Source organism: Cupressus sempervirens, chromosome 4 (assembly GCF_028749045.1).
Source record: "Cupressus sempervirens isolate cs-2001-9-10 chromosome 4, ASM2874904v1, whole genome shotgun sequence".
In the NCBI taxonomy this organism is placed as follows: Eukaryota; Viridiplantae; Streptophyta; class Pinopsida; order Cupressales; family Cupressaceae; genus Cupressus; species Cupressus sempervirens.
In genome coordinates, this window is record NC_143121.1 from 188,257,347 (window position 1) to 188,278,933 (window position 21,587).

At 36.0% G+C, this 21,587-nt stretch overlaps 1 protein-coding gene across 2 annotated transcripts in view; it reads right to left on the minus strand.

Moving 5' to 3' along the window:
- Positions 1-695: 695 nt before the first annotated feature.
- Positions 696-21,587, minus strand: part of LOC149560625 (uncharacterized) — a 31,639-nt gene continuing 10,747 nt past the window's right edge. Inside the window, exons 3-7 of one of the 2 annotated variants that reach the window (XM_089824752.1) lie at positions 11,866-12,001; positions 11,577-11,658; positions 11,338-11,454; positions 1,084-1,097; positions 696-958 (exon numbers count right to left, since the gene is read on the minus strand). In XM_089824752.1, the coding sequence (XP_089680878.1) occupies positions 943-958; positions 1,084-1,097; positions 11,338-11,454; positions 11,577-11,658; positions 11,866-12,001 (365 nt within the window). In that variant the 3' untranslated portion in view covers positions 696-942. Of the gene's footprint in view, positions 1,144-11,337; positions 11,455-11,576; positions 11,659-11,865; positions 12,002-21,587 lie in introns of both variants that reach the window. The other variant, XM_089824753.1, reaches the window with a different exon arrangement.

The window sequence follows — 21,587 nt, forward strand, 5'->3', positions numbered from 1 at the left end:
CCAAAACACAGGGGAGAAACAAAAGAAATAGGAGTGATGAATACCAATTAATTTCAATCTGAATTTATATGGGTTTGTGCTAGTATACTACCGATACAAGAGAAAGGCTGATTGAAGCAAAAACCCATGGTTTTCTTAGATAAACGTGTATGCTTTAGAAAATATATAGGCTTAAGCATAAAAAGAGTCTACATGCAAGTAGTGTAAATTTGAAGTTGACAGAGGTAGGATAGGAATGGGCATAAGAACAAAAAATTCACCTAAATTCTAATGTCAGTGATCTTGCATCAAAGCAAACCATATATCAATTTTTCCATGGGGACAATAACTAAAGCAAATTGATAAATAGTATTAGGCCTCGGTGATTCTTATAATATTAATCATCCTTTCCTTAGAGAATGTTTTATTGATGGTACAGTTTATCTTTTAATTACCATAATTCAAAGATTGGATGCATTGAAATCACAAAGCTAGGATAGGTCCTAAAGGTAATATTCAAACAGACTTTATGACCTCTAGATATTTTTTCTGTTGCTGCAAATACACACATAAGTAGCAGCCATGGTTTTTGAAGCCCAAATGGATCACAAAAGGGATTGCTTCTAACAAGCGATGGTGAACATACAAAGTAACATCAGTTTGCAACTGGATTATCATAGCAAGATACAAGCAGCTATTCCATTTAGATAAAAAGAAACAAAGAAACATCCAATGGCCATTGCATTTAATAGACCTTCTCATGGTAAAGAATACAAGAACCATCCTTCAAAAAAAATTGTAGCAAGTTTATCAAACCTAGAATCATGAATGGTTGAATGGAGCAATAAAAATCGGAAAACCTGGTCAATTTACCAAAATGTTGTTCTATTTGTGGATTGATTTATTATTTTATACACTTGTTCTTCTATTTGTGTTAAATCAACCACATTGAAATTCAGTCTGTCAATTTTTGGTCTCCCTGTTGCACATTCGTGGTATGAGATTAACAATAACCAAATAAAGTACAATATCCGCTTATGAATCCAAGACAAAGGACACTATGATGTTTTGAATATTCTTGATTAATTTGTGTCCATGCCATACCTGAAATCACAGTCCTGTACCATCAAGCTGTCCATTTGTAAGAAGATGCACCATATATTGCTGTTGCCATGTCACAAATTGTGTTTAAAGATACATACCAACTAAATTGAAGAGATCTTAAGCCACTCAAAAGAGTAATACATAAATATCATTCTTGATGGGTGGTTTGTTCTCCCAATATTTTTAAATTTTAGTATGAACTTCAAAATTATGTTTTTCTCTAAAATAGTGATGTAATTTCAGACAGCACTGCCTGTGAAATAAGACTGAAAAAAATATTGTATTGCCATTTAGAAAATAAAATAATACACCACTCCCTATCAATCTATGTTACCAGGTTCATCTGAACCAAGGGCAATAAGGACTGGATACAGATCCGGCCTAGGTACTGTTGATGTGTGTTATATGACCGACCAACAGTAGAACAAAATATCTAGATATCTTATCCTCTTTTGATCAAGATCGTTAGTCTGCTAAGATTGTGATAGATCACACAACAGATTCCAAAGTTCTTTCATGTTAGGTAAGCTCAATGGTAAATTTTATTTGCTGCTAATCATGAGGGGCCTTACATTTGCATTGCTCAGATTGATTTCTGATGACACAAGATGTGGGAGCTATTGGAAGGTATTGCAAGGAGATACTTCTTTGGGGGGGGTAATGAGAAGGGTTAGGTATTCTAAACTACTCCTGAGGGTAATGACTACAACAGATCCTGCTTTGATGGAAAAATTCCAAAACAACCAAGCTCCACTTTGCGAGCAGTGGGTCGTGCAAATGATTTTCATACCAAAATGAACACCATCAAATGGAGCAACAAGGGTCATTTAAAGATCTCTAAACAAACATATAGCAAGTGCACTACAGGGGAAACACATCACAACAGGCAAACAGACAAAAGACTACCATGCTAGAGCAATCACTCAAGCACATTGCCCACCTCCCCAATCACAATCCGTATCATTTAGGGAAGGTGGACAACACACAAGAGGAGTGGCATCCAACACAGTAGGAACAATAGCTAAGTCTCAAACAAGGACCCTCTTGAGAGTCACTATGCTCAAGACTAGATGCAAGTGAAAGTTCTGAAAGCGTGTTAGGCAAATCATGATCAAGATCAATAGTGTCATACTCATCATCAGCAGGATCACCTAATGTATCTTCTTCATCAAGATTAATAGCAATAGAATACAAAATATGAATATCATGTTTATCTATCTCATCATTAATATTAACTTCCTTCATAGACATAGGCTGGTCAAAGGAGGGAGAAGAAGAATGAGAAGCATGCAAACGGGCTTTATCTCTAGTTTGACACTTCTTTCAACAATCGTGGGCATGTCAATTGCATTTAGTCTTGCTAGAAATTGGTTGAGAAGAAGAAAGATCAATAGACATAGGTTCCTTTTCATCTTCAGACGGGAGAGTAGAAGGAATCATGGCAGGTTGAGATGCAGGAGGAGGAACCACACTAGGTAGTGCATTGGTTGCAAGAGGTGGTTTCTCATTAGAAATGAAAGAGATTGAAGAAGGCGGCGTAGGTAAAAGACCACGAGTAAGATCCTCAGACATATTCAACTCAACAATCTTTCAAGTTTTTATAAGCTTGATATGATTGGAAAAGAAAATTAGGTGTAGTAGGAATAGAAGGCCAAAATAAGTGAAACACAATTTTGAGGCCTAGAAGGATGATAAAGTCTAGATTGATCATTTTAATCTCACCATCAAGAGGAAATTCTATGTATTTATGAATAGGAGAAGCAATGGCTTACATGAAAATCAACCAAGGTAAACCAAGCTTCACTTGAAATTGATCAGAAGTAGGAATGACAACAAAGGTAGTATTCACCACTTTACCACAAAGTTCAACAGACAATGAAATGGAACCATGAGGTGGATACAAGATACAATTAGAAGTTTGAATCCAAGTATTAGTTGAATCATAAAAGTCACAGTGCAATTGTTTGGCAAAAAGATGTTCCTTAGTGATGACATTAACCATGGAAGTAGAATCAACAAAACAACCATAAGAAGGATAGTTAGCAACCCTAGCAGCAACGTAAAAAGGACCATCAGCAACATTAATAGTTTCAGAATCATCAAAGATGACGGCAAGGTCTCTAATATGCTTAAGAGACAGTTTAGGCTTAGGTTGAACTTGAGGCTAAGATTGAATCTTAGGTTTAGGTTGAGGTGGAGGTTGGGGTACATTCTCTACAGTGTTAATGGTATGGTCATCCTCTTTGTGTTATTGATCATAAGCAATATTCATAACAAAGGAATAAAAAGATTGAGCAATCATGTTAGTAGTGTGCTGAGGCAAAGGATTGGGGTAGAATTAAAAATTTGATTAGGAGGTGCCACATGTTTGTTCCCACTATCATGATTATCAATAGACAAGGCATTGGAATCAATCCAGTCTTGAATATTATGTTTCAGGTATGACATTGTTCAGTATCATGGCCAAGTTGACAATTATCTTGATAAGAGGCTTTGGAATCAAAGTGCAGACTTGATGTTGTGGAGGGAAGAAGTGGTCTAACAGAAGGAAGTGTAAGAATATTAGCACTTACTAACCTTCCCATAATTGAACAAAGACTCTGAGAGAGGCGTAAACTTACAGTTCACCCGAAAAACAGAGGAAGAAGCAGTGACACTTTTGGATGTAGCGGCTACTTGTTCATCTACTGTATCCATGGCTTGTCGATCTTGACATAGCTGTTACGCTTCTGAGATTTGTTGTTAGGTGCAGCACTACTCTTATCAACCGGTATAGGAGCCATCAGAGTGGAGCTCTCAAACTGACTCACGTGTAATTGATAATGATGAAGCACCGCACAAAGTTGTGAGAAAAAGGTAAAATTAGAAAGCAGAATCTTATATTTAATGTCTTTGTAAATTAGCAATAGACATGTGTTGAATATCAATATCAGGCACAGGATAAGAAATCTAAGCATACAGATGCTTAAATCTACCAATGAAATCAGTCACTTTTTTAGGACCTTGTTCACAGTGCATTACCAATGTGCAGACTTGATGTAGTGGAGGGAAGAAGTGTTCTAATAGAAGGGAGTGTAATAATATTAGCACTTACTAACCTTCCCATAAATGAATGCAAAGAATCAGAGACATGCGCAAACTTACACTTCATCCGAAAAATAGAGGAAGAAGCACTGACAATTTTGGATGCAGTGGCTACTTGTTCATCTACTGTGTTCATGGCTTGTTGATCTTGACATAGTTGTTAGGTTTCTGAGATTTGTTGTTAGGTGCAGCATCACTCTTATCAACTGGTAAAGGAGCCATTGGAGTGGTGCACTCAAACTAACTCACTTGTAATTGATAATGATGAAGCACTGCACAAGTTGTGAAAAAAAGGTAAAATTAGAAAGTAGAATCTTATCCCTACTATCTTTTTGTAAATTAGCAATAAACATATGTTGAATATCAATATGGACTAAGTTAAGGAAGCAAGTTGTTGTTGCAAGAAAGAAATAGTCTGGGCAAGGCTAATGATAGTGGAATCATTAAAAGAAATAGTTGGCAATGACACATTCAAATCTGTAGGAAAAGTGTATGAATTAGCAAGAATAGAAGGCGCTATAGGAACCACAGTAGTAGGAGGATTAGGATAAAAGTAAGGAACACTATGGTATGAAGGTTGTGAGGTAGGCAATGAAGCAGGGGGAACACTCACAACAAGAGATGGGCTAGGAAGACTCACAATAGGAGGATTGGATGGTTGGATAGAGGTAGCCACAACAGGTTGAACATATGTCGGAATACTAGATACAGGAGTGGAAATAGGCAAGGAGGTCTCAACACTAGTGACAGGTGGAACCATTCCTATTTTGGATGCAACTTGAGCCAAAGGCTTAACATGGGCATAGACAAGGTGTGTAGTGCCTACCCCTAGCTCGCATTTCTATTATCAATGCCAAACTCTTTTAGGCCAATTTATGCTTGATGTTTAGTAGCATTACTTTCGAATTATCAGATATGGTTTTACATTCAGTTGATTATATGATGAAGTTACGTGATACTCCTTACTTCATGTATGTATGATGATTATTACAGTGCTTTCAGTTATTGATGATGATTAGTTAGATGGTTTATCATCATATGTGTTTCCTTATGAATACTTACCCCATACTGCATGTGTATGGTGTGCGTGTTTGTTTTCTTTATGTATGGCGTTTCTGATGTGGTTAAGAGAGTTGTAGTCACCTACTAATCAAGATCTACACGATGCACCACTTCCTGCCATTGCCTGTTTAGCTTAGAATATTGTGTTTGTACATGCGTGAATTTTATGCAGGTTGCAGGTATCGGGTATCGACTTCCCTGAATTGCCAGGATGAGCATACCCTATCGCATTATCTCAATGGTAAGAGAGCGGAGATAAATTCTTAAGTCCAAATCCTAAACCCTTAAGCCATTTGTCCTAATTGATAATTAGGACAATTTTCTAAGTCGTGTACCCTCCGAATGTGTTGGATGACGTTAATTCATGATTATTAACCCTTTAGTTGAATTTGTATGTGTTTTTCTAATATGGGTTTTCGTATGTTGTTTTATGAGTCTTTAGTGTATTTTCTATTAATTAAGTCAAATTAAAAGATTAAATTAATGATTTAATTTAATGAAAAATTATTATGATATTTTAATATTTAATTATATTTAATTAATTGGAGAATTAATTAAATAAAAAGAATTAAATTTGAAGATAAAAGTTATAAGGATAAATTTGGAACGTGATACTATTTATTTAATTTAATAATAATATATTTAGAGTTCATTTTTAAATAAATGCTAAATATTATTATTATTTAAGTTAATAAATATTTTATCAATTAAGTTTCGAAAATAAATTTTAAAAAGTGAAAAGATATTAAATTATTAAAAAAGTTTTATGTTCACGTGCATGAGATTAAAATATGAGAAATTAATTAAAAAGATAAAATATGTGAATTTAATAAAGATATTTTAATTGCATAAAGTGCGCATGAGATTAAAATTAATAAATTAATTAATTGAAAAAAAGAAGTCAAGTGGAAATTTAATAAAGTTATTTAATAATTCTTTTAACGTGCAGCATTGTTGTACGCAGCAGTAGTACGCTGTCTGCGACAACAAGGCTACTACAACAGCCAAGCTGCCTGAGGCAACTGCCATTATTGTAAGGTCGGCAAGCCTTTAAACAATACGCCCTTTTTTTATTTTATTTTTTTAATATAACTTTTGGAATTAATTCAATATTGTAAATTGTTATTTTTAAAAAATAATAATAATATTAATTAATAATATATATAATTTGAAATTAATATTTATTTAATAAATGATATTAATAAATTTATTAATATTTATTATTTTAAATAAATAGCTATTGTGGGATTAAGAAGATAATTATATATAGTTTAATAATTGAGTTATTATAATTTAATTATGTTTAATTGTTAGTGAAGGGTAAATTGATAGGGTGGTCAATTTTATGTAATTATTATTATAAACCCTGATTTTATAATAAAATTGTAAATCATTTTATTAAGAAATCAATAAGGATCATTTTAATAACTTAAGTAAATAAGTAATTATCCTTAGATTATTTTTAGGAAAATTGACTTTAATATTGGGGGTAATTTTATATAATTGAGTCGAATAAATGGATGGGTTATATGTAGAGCAAATTGGGAATCTCATACACTTGAAAAGTACATTGATAACACAAACTGAAACCTTACTTTTAAGTTTTAATTCAATAGTGTGTTTTTTCCTAAATCAAATAGGGGTAACTTTGTGAATTATTTAAAAGTATGAATGGGTTAATTGTAAGGGTTAACTACGAAAACTTATTGCTTGGAACATATTTGAAACTGGAACTGAAACCCTACCTTCTAACTTATCTATGTGTTTAAAAACTCAAGTCAAACTATAAGACTATTTACTTGAACCCAATCACTGGAAACTGAAACCTTATTGTTTAACTCAAAACAATGTGCTTTCAAACCAAACTAAACTATGTGACTATTTTGTCTTCCATGTCTTGTCTATGTTTTGGGTTGGGGATTGATTCAGCGTTGACCAGTCCTGGATTGTTACCAAAGGCTCGGGAGTTATGTGATTGTGATGTTATGATGTTTTGGTCTCAATTCTTTTAACCTAACCATGGTAATGTAATAGTATGCTCTATGATAGATGTATTTACTGATTGTTATTGCTTTCCAGTCTTCTTGTGTGAAGCTGAGGTGTATGTATATGAGATACCTGACTTAACCACTTTTGAGTCATCGATCAGTTATATTTGATTTGCTTTCCAGTTGCCTTGATGGGACTAAATTGTTGCTTTGTTTTGATGATGTCATATTGTGACATGTTTGATTTGACCATTTTTGGAGTCTTCGATCAGTATTATTTTGGGATGCTTTCTGGTTGCTCGTTGAGAACCAATGGATATTGTGATTTACTTTGGGATACTTTCCAATTGCTCGTTGAGAACCAATAGATATTATGACTTATCATTTGATGCTTTTTAGTTGCTCGTGGAGAACTGATGTGATTATTGTGGATTATCTTATGATGTTTTCCAATCGCTTGTATAGGACTGAGGTGATTTCACTATGATTATTGATTTGTGATTTTATGAGCCTAGGGTAGGTTATCTACTTGTAGTGTCGGGAAGTGGCTTGCAATGGGGGCCGGGGCCCTAAAGTGGCTGCCAGGGTAACTCATTGTAAGTAGTTTTAATAAGTGAAAACACTACACTAAATGGGGATTAAAATGAACCTAATAAAATAATTGTATGTTCTCGCCCATGCCTCGAGTGCTAGTACAGACTAGGATGGGAGTAGAGAAAATGCTTAGTTGCGACCTTGCATTCCATAGTATGCCTTGTCAATACGAGAGGATACTAGTGGCTGCATAGGGATCAGTAGGGACCCTGGAGTCCTAAGTTAACTACCAGGGTAACTTCTACATGATTCATGCGATGACACTTGCCTGCTTACAGAGTAGGTTTCCTACGTGTCTTCTGTGCTTGTGGGATTTAGATATCGATCTGTCTTAGAACCTTTTAGTTAGTATACTTTTAGGATTTTCTAGACTTAGAGAGTACTTGTGTTATGTGATTTGATATCTTATTTGGGACTTGAGACTTGGGATTTGATAGCCATTTAGGTTCCACGCAGTCAGGTGGTAGTGCTTGTTCACTCTTACCATTGAGATCCGTCTATCATCACCATGGCTAGAGCTTCTTGGGATGCTTGTTTATCAAGTTCAAATGATGTTATTTACTGATGCATTTCCTTGTATTGATGATTAGCATGTTAGATTTCCTTATGCTTATGTTGTAGTATGTTTAGAAGTGACGTCCCTATTACTATAGTACTGATGATCTTATCGGTTGCTTGGGATGTTACGCACGGGGGATGGCTAGGGCCCACAATGGTCTAATGATGCTAGTGACGGTTGGGAGGAACCGCGCACTTAGTTATGTTTTATGATGGATAGTTGTATTTCATGTTGGATGTTTATATCTTTTATGATGGATGGATGTATCATGTATGGTGGATGGTTTCAATTATTTTACTGTACTTTGTATCATGGATTCGTGGAGGATGATGTATCTTTATTTCTATTTCTACATATGTATATTCTTTTAGCCTTTCATAGCCTATGACATGTACAGTGGATGATTGAGCATTCCGAATTAATTTGCCAAGAGGCATTCGGAACAAATGTATAATATGGACTTTGGACTTTTCATTATTCTTTCATGTGGATGTGGTGGTTGTTAGACTTAGTATTAGATTAGATTTAAATGTAATTCAACGTCATGGGATCCTTAAGAAATGTAACTTGTTATGTATGCTTTAGTTGATTGTATGTTATTGCTTCCGCTACTATGTGTTTGATGAACATGTTATTCTTTTTTAATTCAAAAAAAAAAAGGTTGGCAAACTTAGTAAAACTTTAGGTCATTTCTTTTGGGTCCCTTGGCGGGGCGTTACATGGTGAGTAAGAACAGGCAAGTGATTAAAACCATGTTCATCGTTATGGATCACTTTCTTAAGAGCTTCAAAAGCAACAATAGTTCTATATAGATAAATAAATATGTGTGTGTGCACGCGCGTAGTTAGATAATAAATTATTATATTAATGAATAGACATTTGTCTATCCTTATCTCATCCACAATATAAAGAGAGATCGCAGCACTTGGAACACACATACCAAGAAGGCAGTGCTATTACATCTGCAAGCGATCCTCATAAAATAACATCTTTGAGCAACGTATAAGTTAGCAATAGAATGTCCGACAAGAACAATACTTCCCTGAATTACAACCATGGTTTCAACTGCAGTTGCTAAATGTATAGCCCTTAGAGATGGAGGCTCTCCTCCTAGATGGTACCTTTATCCAAATCCTAGAAGGCAAGGCATAATCAACACTGCACAGCATCTACACATCAAAGTATGTGATGCTAATCAACCAAATACAGCAACTCCTGCCTGTATGGACTGCAGCGGTTTTCGTTCTGTGGTCTCAGGATCTTCAAAAAAAAAATGGACATGAATAAATTTGTTTGTTGTATCTGTTTAATCCATAGTTCTGAGAATCGCAGCGATTCACGCGATTCGACGATTCGATTCAAGCCAAACGATTTTATGTGAATTGGTGAATCAAATCAACGATAAAGGGTTTATGAAATAAGTTACTCAATAAATTTCAAGGGTTTTTTTAACTTGCCAGTTCATCGCCAATTCGATCCCGATTCATGGCCAATTCACAATTCGATTCGGCCTTGCCGATTCCGATTCTCGTTACTTTGGTTTAATCTTTTATGCGCCAGATTGCCATTAATTGTGTAATTCACAACTGTAGTCTGCAGTAATCAGATTTTCTGGTCTGTACAAATCTTCAATGTCATTTTTGAAGTGGAACAAAATGATCTTGAGGAAGATCAAACTTCAAATCAGCTACATAACTTCGAGCAAAGTGGTTTTTGTGATTCAAATGCAATCAAACAAAATTCACTCCACCAATTGTGCAAATGGGCAAGTCTTCAATGCGTCGAAAGAGCTTTCGAACCAGCAGATCACAACCGGGTTGAAACCGGGTTGATGCAGGTCACAAACTAGGCAGACATAATGAATATGAAGTCCAATGAAAACCACAACATTGATAAACCATTGAATACTGATGGAAATGCTACAATCACGAACAGGAAAGTGTAGCAATCATTGTCTTCTTTCTCCACAATGATTCCTCTAAACAAATTGAAGAAAGCGTGATTCACAGAATAGTCTTGCATACAAAAATATTTCTTCCCCCGACTATAGCCTTTTTTGAATAATTCGCTCCAAGGCTAAATCAGGACCCACCAAATATCATTCTTCAAGAACCTGAACATTAATTTTCACTCTGTGCAAATGATTTTATTTCAATCGTTAAACATATATTGAAGCCTTCTCAGAATTTATCTCCCATAGAGAGACGAATGAAGCCAAATGATATTCACAGAGATAAAAAAAATACAAATTCAATATTTGACTTTAGTCCCTCCAAAAGTATTCACACATTTGCGCCCTTTATCAAACTTTAAAAAATTCTGGGTTCAATAAATCTCTCTGTTCCTTCATTGAAAAAACTTAACAGGCTAGCAGGCAGAACCTGGCTCTGATACCATGTGAATTTAGAGAATTGCTGCAAATGTATTAGCACTGCCAGTACGACATGTGTTTTTCAAATAAAGCATCTCCCTCTTATTCATATAGTGGATGAGATATGTGGGACATGTCTACTAATTAACATATACTCTTTTAATTAACATAATGACATTTATATATATATATATATATATATATATATATAGTATTTATTGTCTTATTATATTAATAATAGTACATAGATATATATAAATTTATATATATACACACACACACACAAAATAGTATTGTCTCATAGGTTTATCCAATTGAAGCTATAATCACATTAACAAAATCTTAATTCAAAACTTAAACAAAAGGACAAAAGACTGGGTTTATATATTTCATGTGTCTCCCTCATCTATTATTAATATTATTATTGATTAATTCAATTACCACCATATAGCAACCAAGAAAAGTCAATTGAAATTCCTGTTAACAAATAGGAGCAGATTCTACACAGAACAAATGTAAAGAATTCATAGAATATCTTAAGTTGTTGACAAAATTTTGAAAACCAATTTTGTAAAAAACCAAATTGTGGGACTTACAGCATGATAGGCATATGGAGCTTTGTTTTGGCGCTGGAAATGCTTTGCCATAATGGAAAATTCAATAGGGCCCCATTCCTCCTCTTCAAAAACATTACCCAGAGCTGATTTATACAACTGCTCAAAATCAAAAACCAAAATCAGTGTCAAGAAACATCTCAAACAAGAAATGGCCTTCAACACACCCTTAAGCTACATATCAATAATCAATAAATGTATTTAACAAGCCTTTTAGTAACCTTCGTGGTATCAGAAAGAAGCTCTACACCAGCTGGATAGGAGCTATAAAATTGATCTGCCCGTGAAATACCAGCCCTTGTGCTGTACAACACCAAAAATTACATTTTCATTAATATAATAGATCACAGCAGTTTGAAAAGAGGAAGTATAACATATGATTCTGATATTCTCTTGATTTCATCATCATCATACAATTCCTAAGCAACCCTTCAAAAAGTAAATGGGACAAGAACATATTGAATCCTAAATAAACAAGAAATTTATGGAACTTCCAAAGGTAAGTCATACGTGTTGTTTGTGTAGGCATACACTAGGCCACTGAACAAGCAATATATTCCAAAATAAGAGGCAACTCTTCTGAACTTCTGAATCTCCAGATAAGACTTCCATGTTCTCTCCATTTTCTCACTAGTTACTGTTCCACCTGCACTAATTGTTTGAAAGTAGACAAACAAAATTGGAGATTAATTATAATATGACTAGTTAACTGTAGAATTGACACAGATTTCCTCCTATCTTTCTGATGTCATATAGTTCTATTATTAATAGAAACAGATCTGTAAGCAGAGGTAAATTGAGCCATCAGAATGGGGAAGAAAATTGAAACAAACTCCAAAAAACGAAAGAGACTTGGGTCAGTAAAGGAAAAATATGGTTAGAGCTTAAAATACAAATAATTTATGGAAAAGGGAAATGTAATCTGCAATATCTTTTGAAGAATTCAGATAGGAACTGTTACATCCTTCCTACTGACCACATTATTTTATAACTATAATAACTAAGTCCTGTGAAATGTGACAATGGCTGTTAAAAAGATTTCTGTTATATGTAGTTATGTCAAATTTTTTAATGAGAATGGAAATGTTAAATTCTCTTAATTTTGGCTATGTGGATTTTCGTGTATATTCTTCCATGAAAGAAATTACATTTTTCTTATATGGAAAATAGGAAATGAATTGTTGATACAATTCAAGATTATTTAGTAGTTGAGTTTATTTCAATGGCATGAATATCTAATCCATTTGTGTCAGAGGAAATTAACTTGGAGTGGAGAAATAGTGTCATCAGTGTAAGAGCCCATGAGTAACGGTAAAATTCAGGAATGTCATCTGATAAGGAACCACAACATTGCCATTTCCTTAGGAGGGGATAGTGGTAGCCGAGTGTCTAGGAGGTTAAGTGGTCCCTGGTGTTTGGTTGTTTTATTGATTTGAACAACCTTAGTAATTCACTAATTAACTATCAATCTCTATCATCATTTGATTTCCAAGCAAGCATGTGCATGTTTTTATTTGTTGATGAAAATCTGTTTGCTATATAATGATCAAATGATTTGATCGTTTCCTTATGCAATCAAGCTGTCTAAAAAGATAAATGCATGTCAGCAATTTGAATAATTATATTGTGTGGCATGGAATTATAATTATATGACTTTGAACTACGTATTGATCATTGGATTTTCTATCTGCATCTGAGTCATACGACATGCATTATAATCTTATGCTTTGCATCGAGATTTCATTAGGAAGCATCACAGTCTCATTCTGCTTTTAAATCTGCAACATGATAAGACTAGTCATATTATAGCATCTCACTAAGCATTAAGTTCTTATTAGCTGCATTATGGCATCTCTATCAGCATTGAGATTCTTATCAATTGCATTATGGCATTATAAGCTGCATCATTACAGCTCACTTAGAATCAAGAAATTTAATCTCTGTTGAATGTCATCATGTGAATACTTCTTGAATAATGGCAATATCTCTTATTTGAAGCACAGTTTTTTTATGCAACTTTATTGGATGTTTCTAATCATGTAAACCATTACGCAAGTTGTAATCATTTAAGGAAATAATTATTACAGAAGTAGTTGGTAAAATACTTGCTTGTTATTAACAGAGACCGAGAGGTCATTATATATAAAAGAATGGAACGATGTTTCCTTAGGAAACGATCGTAAAGAATACAAAGCTTCTATTCTAGCTGAAAGAAAGCGAAAAAAGCTACAGCTACCTAAAGCTAACTAAATATTAGAAACATTCTAATATTTACAATAGATTACAAATAGATTACCATTAACTAATAATAGACATTTATCTATTATCGTAATACCCTCCCTTAATGGTTAATCTATCCACAACACCAAGCTGTCCTTTGAATTTGACAAACCTATCAGGACCAAGAGGCTTGGTGAGAATGTCTGCAGTTTGATCTGTGATAGGCACATACTACAAATCTATTGTCCTGTCTTCAACCAGCTGTCGTATTAGTGATAGTGAACATCCACGTGCTTTGTTCGTTCATGGAAGACTAGATTTCGGGCTAACTCAATAATGCCTTTGTTATCAACAAAAAAAGTAGTCGGTCCTGCTAGTGACATCTACATATCACCAAGCATCTGACGAAGCCAAACAGCTTCACATCCTGCCTTAACAGTCCCTCTATATTCAGCCTCTGTAGAGGAGTGAGAAACTGCCTACTACTTTCTTGATGTCAGTTTTGTACCACTACATAACATATAGCGATTGAATACTTGACATGGAATATCAAACACTCAATCCCTCTCTTGAAAAGTAAATACTCGTGAAGACATGAGAAATACTCCAATGTTCCTTACACCTATGGATACTAACTTGCTTATATTAATGTGATTTGTTGGTTAATCACGTAGGCGGCCTTACATTGTCCATTCAAGGATTGTCGAACTCTAGTTGTGATGGTGATGATGGAGGGTGCGTGTTTAAATGACTTATGCCTTCCTAACTTTCTTCTCAATTAAACTCCAACTACTACACTGCTCGCTGCCTTACTTCTTCTCCTATGAATGGAAAGATTAGCAGATGGATGGGGATCAAATATGATGAAAACTTACCAGCGGCTCTACCTCCATAGATGCAATGATTCTAAAGGAAAAAAGACTAGATTACCACACAAGGCTTCCTAACAAGCCGCTAGGATGCTAGTGGCCTAATTATAGATCCTTATCAAACATCCACTAATATCACCCTACAACTATCCATCTATTCTTACTCTTACTTAACAACTTTCTTGAAATAAAATCTACTTTAACAACTTCAAAGGAATCTAAGTTTTAACTATTGGAAGTAGAAACCATGCAATAACACCAAGCGTTCTTATCACCATGCAAGTCACAACAATGAAAAGAGAAGCAATTTTGGTATTATCTAAGCAACAATTTTCTTCAACCCTTTACAAATGAGAGCAAATGGCCTTATATAGGGGCCAAAATTACAACCAACAGTAGAGATTAAGAGGCAAAATCAACGATCCAGATCAAATCCCAAAAACCCTAATTAGGGTTGCCACCCCATCGATCAATGAGAAGATGCCACCTCATCAACGGACCAATGAAAAAAAAGGAAAAGTGGCAACCAATGAGAAGGCACCAAAATGGTAGCCAATCAGAATTAGACACCTTTCCTACCCAAGAAGAAGGAGAATTTGCCACTTGAGCTTACATCAAATGATCCTCTAATATAATTCTACCCTTTTCTTTCATCTTTTTAGCCAAGGCAATGAATTTGGCTAGCCTGTCATTAACTTCCTTCATGGGAGGGCAAGGCATGTGCTTCATCTTGAGCTCAACTGAATTCATCATGTTGCTCACCACTTGTAGTGTCTTCTCATGATCCTTCTCATATTCTTTCGCATATCTGATGAAGGCATTGAGGGAGGCAAGGGTCCCCAAATGCTTCTTCCTGATGGCAACCTTTCCCAACTCATCCAATCTTAATCCAAATTATGTCTCATTGACATTCTCCTCTTGATATTTTCAAAATCAAGTGCAACCCCAACGTCGCTCATCATGGTTGAAATGGAAGTGTCAACGTTTGGGCTGTGCTGTGCAATCTCGTTCTGTATCTCTTCAAGTATCCTCAATCTGATAGTCAAGGCAACAAACAAGGACTCCACCGTACTCATTCCTCCCTCATCTACCAACTTGGTTCTCTCCAAATATCTCTCCAGTAGCTTGATAAATGTCTGTAGCCTAGGAATCACTAAGTCCTTGACTAGAAGGAAATCCTTGCACTCCCCTTCAAATGTTCTGAATTTCTCTCTAATAGCCACCAATGACCTAAATGTTGAGATAAAGGAAGGCAAAAAATTCCACCCATCTTGAATTATATCACTGGTCTAATCTTTGACTTCACGCGGCTGAGCCGATATCTCTTCTATGTTGCTCCCGTTGTCTTGCAGAAGGGCTACCTGATGCAACTGTTGGATTGGTTGGCAATCTCTCCAATACTTGTTTTCGGCCTCCAACTTTACAATCCTCTAATAAGCCTTCCTCAACCTTTCTCTAATTGAAACCATGCCTTCTTGGATCTCCTCACATTCCATGTCATCCGTGATTCTTCCCAAGTTATGCTCTACTATCTCATACTCTTGGGCTACAATCTCATCCATCACCTTGCTAACCTTTGGTATAGTACTATGAACTTTTCGATGACCCTCATCATCACTCCTGATTACATTTGCCATGTTTTTGCAATTTGTTTCTATTTTTCACTATCTTCCTTTTCTACTAACCCTTGAATATCTTCGATTGTTTGAACAATCACCACCTCGCCTCTTGGCATAAGCATTTGCCTTAACCATAGTGGTACAGTGCAACTCCCAAATCTGGATTTGGTTCGACTACCAAAGCATCACCAACAGCCTCAGGTGCCTGGCTTATTTCCTCAATATCAATTAGCATATCCACTTCTCCACCGGTGACTGTCACACCATCTTCATGTTGGTCCTCCAAGAGAGGAGAGTATTCGGTATTGTCACTGTAACCACTAGATTTTGAATCAAAGCTCACCTTTACCGAGACCCTTTGTCCACTTGTATTAACCTCTTGGCTCTTGACCTCAATTATGCTCTCCCTTGACGGTGTTGCATTCTGTCTCTTTGTTGGAGGCTCCTGATGTTCTTTACTTTTCTCAACCTCTAAATTTCTCTCCTTTCTCTTAACTACTCTTCATTGTTGGCTACTGCGTCCACCTTTCTGTCCGACTGACTCTGTTGGAGCTTTTTCCTCTAGTTTCATCCTCTCATAAGTAAGGCATACCTTTGGACTTTGTAATTGCCTTAACTTCTCATTATACCATGACTCAGTGTGTAGATCAACTGTCCTTGTAACTGCCTCTAGGGAAGGATCTTGATGATCATCCAATCCACTGGACCCAATTTTGTTCCATCCATTGTATCATAATCTTCTCTTAGCACATTTTCATCACCTTCCAGTGGATCAAGAATATCAAGGTCTCTCCATCTAATTGCACTCATCATGCCCACTGACAATCTTAAGAAAGCTAGCTTCCTCACATGAAAGTCATCTTGTGCATTGGCCCAAAAATCTTCTATGGTAGGAATATATTTAAATGTGTTCTCGTGAGATGCCTTGATAAGACCATTAGGATCGAATCCCTGTCTTGTTGCATACCATCCTAGATGATACCATTCTAACACTTTCTCCGCAACTGCAAAGGTGATAGGATTGGGGCAAGTATCATTGCCTATTCCAAATGAGAAGGTAATCCTTGTCTCACCTTTAAGTTTCATCATTTTGTCATAATGCTAAAGTTGCCTAGCCAACTCCATCAAAACTATCTTGTCGGGTGGGTACCTTGGAAGTCTCTTGGGACAAACTATACTTCCTGCTACTCTAATATATGTGAATTGCGAAAATTGGATGAACCAACTCCCATACTTCTTAACTTTTACTTCCACTTCCGTTGAGAGCCTTCTAGCAGATTTCCCTTGTAATATCCTTACCGTCTTCATGGCAAAGGTGTCATAAAACATCTTATAATCTTTGGCATTGTGCAAATGAAGCTATGGATAGCACTCATGCAACAAACATTGCCTTGACCCATTGTCAATCACTCCTAAGGCCTTAAGTCCAGGATTTCATATAGTCTCACAATCAGATAGAAAAATAGGGTCCCATATAGAATTGTTTTTGGTTTTGCACTATCCTAAGTTGCAACTCTAGATTTTCACTTATGATTCTAGCCCAATCAAATTTTTTCTTTCCATTTTCAATTTCATCAATAAAGTAGTAAATCCATTTCTCAAATTGCATACCTTGCGTCACGCCCATGATTCTATTGAGAAGCACAATAAGGTCGGCATACTCCGGTTTGAAATTTGACTTGGTGAGCTTTGATGACTTGGAAACTCCCTTCTTGCCTTCGTATAACCAGTTTTGATTTAGATGAATGAAGTAGGCCTCCTAGTTACCTTGAAAGAACTTGGTTGTTGATCCATCGTTACCACTATCAGGCCTCTATGTTGGGGAATATTGAATACTTCTTCGACCACTTGTCCATTGATGTTAGCCAACACTCTCTTCCCTTCATCAAAAATGATGGTCACAATATCAAACCGGGATGCACATTCCGTTACCAATTTCGAACAAGGCAAGGTAAGAGGAAAAGTTGTCGCGTGTATTCTTTGTCATGGGGGATTGCCCTTCTTTCAATCTATCCTTCAACTGTACCATGTTCACTGTGTCGATATTGGTATCACTTATTCGCCTCACTTTCGAAAAGAAGGTGGTCTTAGGCATCATGTCTTCCTTGTCTTTTTTGGTATTCATTCCCTTTGGATTCTTGCTTGCACTAACATCTACAATCCTAAACACTTATTTCTGCCCCTTCATTATAAATAATATGGACTACACTTATCAATCTCCAAACTTCTCTCTATTGAAGGAATCTAGCTTATTTTTGCCTCTCCAATTCCTATCTCTACACTTATTAATCTCCAAACTTCAATCCTAGGGGTGGGACTACCACGTATTTCTGCCTGTTCGTTACCTTAGGATGGACTACACTTATCAATCTCCAAACTTCAATCCTAAGGTGGTTTAGCTTATTTCTACCTCTCCAAATGTCCTATCATGAAATCTACACTTATATCTCTCAACTTCAACCTACCAATGGAAATGACGAAGTGGTGGATGAAAAGTGCAAGAAGAAAAGAAGGGAAACGAACCAAGCAAGAACAAGGAATAGAATCGCCTTTAAAACCAATCCTCACCTCTAAAAATGAATTGGAATTTTACCTTAAATTTGCCTTTACCAATAAACAGGTTTCTTCAAATCCAAATCAGATCTCAGAAATTACAGTCCCTCCACAAAATGTGATGCCCTAGCAAATGAAATACTTGCAAAAATCTGCCCTAAATCAGAATTTTGACTTCTTTGAAATCGCTCACACTTTGCCAAAAATCAGACCTTAAATTGCCTTGCCTCTTCACTAAATAAAAATTGCCAAAGCTAAAGAAGGAAATTGCAGCCCTTGGAGGAAAAATCAGACTTCAAAATTGTTGCCAATCTCGGAAAAAACCGGCCTCTTCACCACAAATTCGACCTAGGGCAGAAATCGCCCAACTTGCCAAAATTTGAATTTGCTCCTCCAAATTGCCCTAGGGCAAAAATTGTCCAACTCAGGAGGAAAAAATCGCTGCCAAACAATGGAAAATCAGACCCCAAAAATCGCCTTAGCTGGAAATTTGCTGTAGAAGAAAATCGCTCCAACTTGCAAGAGGAGGTGGAAAGAATGAATGAGGAAATAAGAGAGGGGAAGCCCCTCTTATACCAAACTTTTTGCCTCTCCAAGTGAGCCGATCTGCCTGAAGGGAAAACAAAATTAAGTTAGTGCCTTAGTTAATGGCCCAAATTTAAATGCAACATTAAAATTGACTTTGCCCTATAGTGAAATTGGCTCATTTAATTGCTAGTTTGATCCAAATTTGCAAAATAGAAACAAGGTAAGCCTAGGAGATGTCAAAATTTTCATTTAACAACATTGGCATTTAAAATATCATTAAAATCGAATCTAGCAAGCTAAAATCAACTTTCAATTCCAAATTACCAATTTCCTTTAAGATTTCTAAAATCCTCTAGGCAAAAATTTCAACCAAATTAATGAGATTTTGCAATTTTAATCCAATTTCAATTTTGCAATACAGTTTCAATTTTTTAACGAAATAAATCATTTTCCTCGCAGTTGAAATTCGAACTCCATTTCAATTTCACTATCAAAAGAAAATTTCCTTTTCACCAAAAAAAATTCAAGATTTTCCAAAACGACTAAATCTAAATATTTCATTTTGAAAATGCTCAAACTTATACAATTATATCAAATTTTCAAAATCCATCCAAGTCCAAAAATTTGCAATTTTATCCTGCCAGATATCGTTTTAACCATCGAAAAAATGTTGTTGAATCCTGCTTGGCCTAAGTACAAAATTACATGTTCCGAAAAATCAAGTTTCACACCAAGTGAAAATAACCAAATCCCTTCCTGACTCAAAGGCATCCAAGGTGTAAAAAATCATTAATCTGAAAACCTCTGGACAACTCCAAATCTTGCTAAGGCAATCGAAATATTTCCAACACTAAAAAAATTGCCAAGGCTTGCCCAAAAAAGGGGATCCTCAAAAAATTTTGGGGCAATGATGTGAAAACCTCACAACATGCTTCTTACTGGTTCATGTGACTACACCGGATCCCAAATTGAACACATGTCCAGAAGTTGACTTTTTATCAGCAACACCCAATCTGAATCTATAAACCAACTAAGTCTAGGATTAGAACTTTGAGAATAAATAAGTCCATACTCTCAAGTGCCCTTCACATAACGAAGCACACACTTTGTTGCCATCCAATGATCAGCCCCAAGAGTTGTCACAAAGCGTGAGATGTAGCTGACTATGAAGCTGATGTCAGGCCTAGTAGCAGAGAGGTAGATGAGGCTGCCTACTAGTTGCCTATATGTAGCATCATCAATGAGAGGAGAATCAGACTTTGCGGATAACTTGAGACTTTTCTCCATAGGTGTAGATATGGGCTTGCAATCCTCCATACTGAATTTGTCTAACAGGGACCTGGCATATTTGGATTCAAAGATGAATATACCAGAAGACTATTGCCAAACCTCAACACTTAGGCAATAATGCATGGGCCCAAGGTCAGTCATATCAAAGGATTGGCATAAATTTTGTTTGGCTAGCTAAATCAAAGCTGTCAAACTGCCTGTGATGATCAAACCATCCACATAAATGACCAGAAGGATGATGTCACTATCAGTAGTCTTAATGTACAAATTTGAGTCTAAAGATCTCCTCTTGAAGCCTTGATCACTGAGGTACTTATCAGTTTAGATGTACCATGCCAGAGGGGCTTGCTTCAACCAATCTGAGAACCTGATGGTCTTTAACAGCACCTCGAAACCAGGAGGTTGCATCATATAGACCTCTTCATGGAGATCACCATTCAAGAAAGCACTCTTGACGTCCATCTGATGGACCTTCCAGCCAAACTGAGCTACCATGGCTAGGACTAATCTAATGGTACTCATCTTTGCAGTAGGAGCAAAGGTTTCCTCATAATCAATGCCCTTTGTTTGATTCCCTAAATCAAAGATGTTGAATTGCCAGTGATGATCAAATCATCCACATAAATGACCAGAAGGATGATGTCACTGTCAGTAGTCTTGATGTACAAATTTGAGTCTGAAGATCTCCTCTTGAAGCCTTGATCACTGAGGTACTTATCAAGTTTGATGTATTATGCCCGAGGGGCCTGCTTCAAGCCATAGAGAGCTTTTACCAATCTGAGAATCTAATGGTCTTTACCAGCACCTTGAAACCAAAAGGCTGCATCATGTAGACCTTTTCATGGAGATCACCATTCAAGAAAGCACTCTTGATGTCCATCTTATGGACCTTCTAACCAAACTGTGTTGCCATGGCTAAGACTAATCTGATGGTGCTCATCTTTGCAGTAGAAGCAAGGATTTCCTCATAATCAATGCCCTAACACTAAAAAAGCCCTTCGCAACTAAACAAGCTTTGTACTTATCCAGAGTACCATTCGATTTGTATTTGATTTTGTAAACCCATTTGCAACCAATGGGTTTCCTCCCTTGTGGAAGGTCAGAAAGTACCCAAGTGTTATTCTTCAGCAAGCTCTGGCATTTAGATGTCACG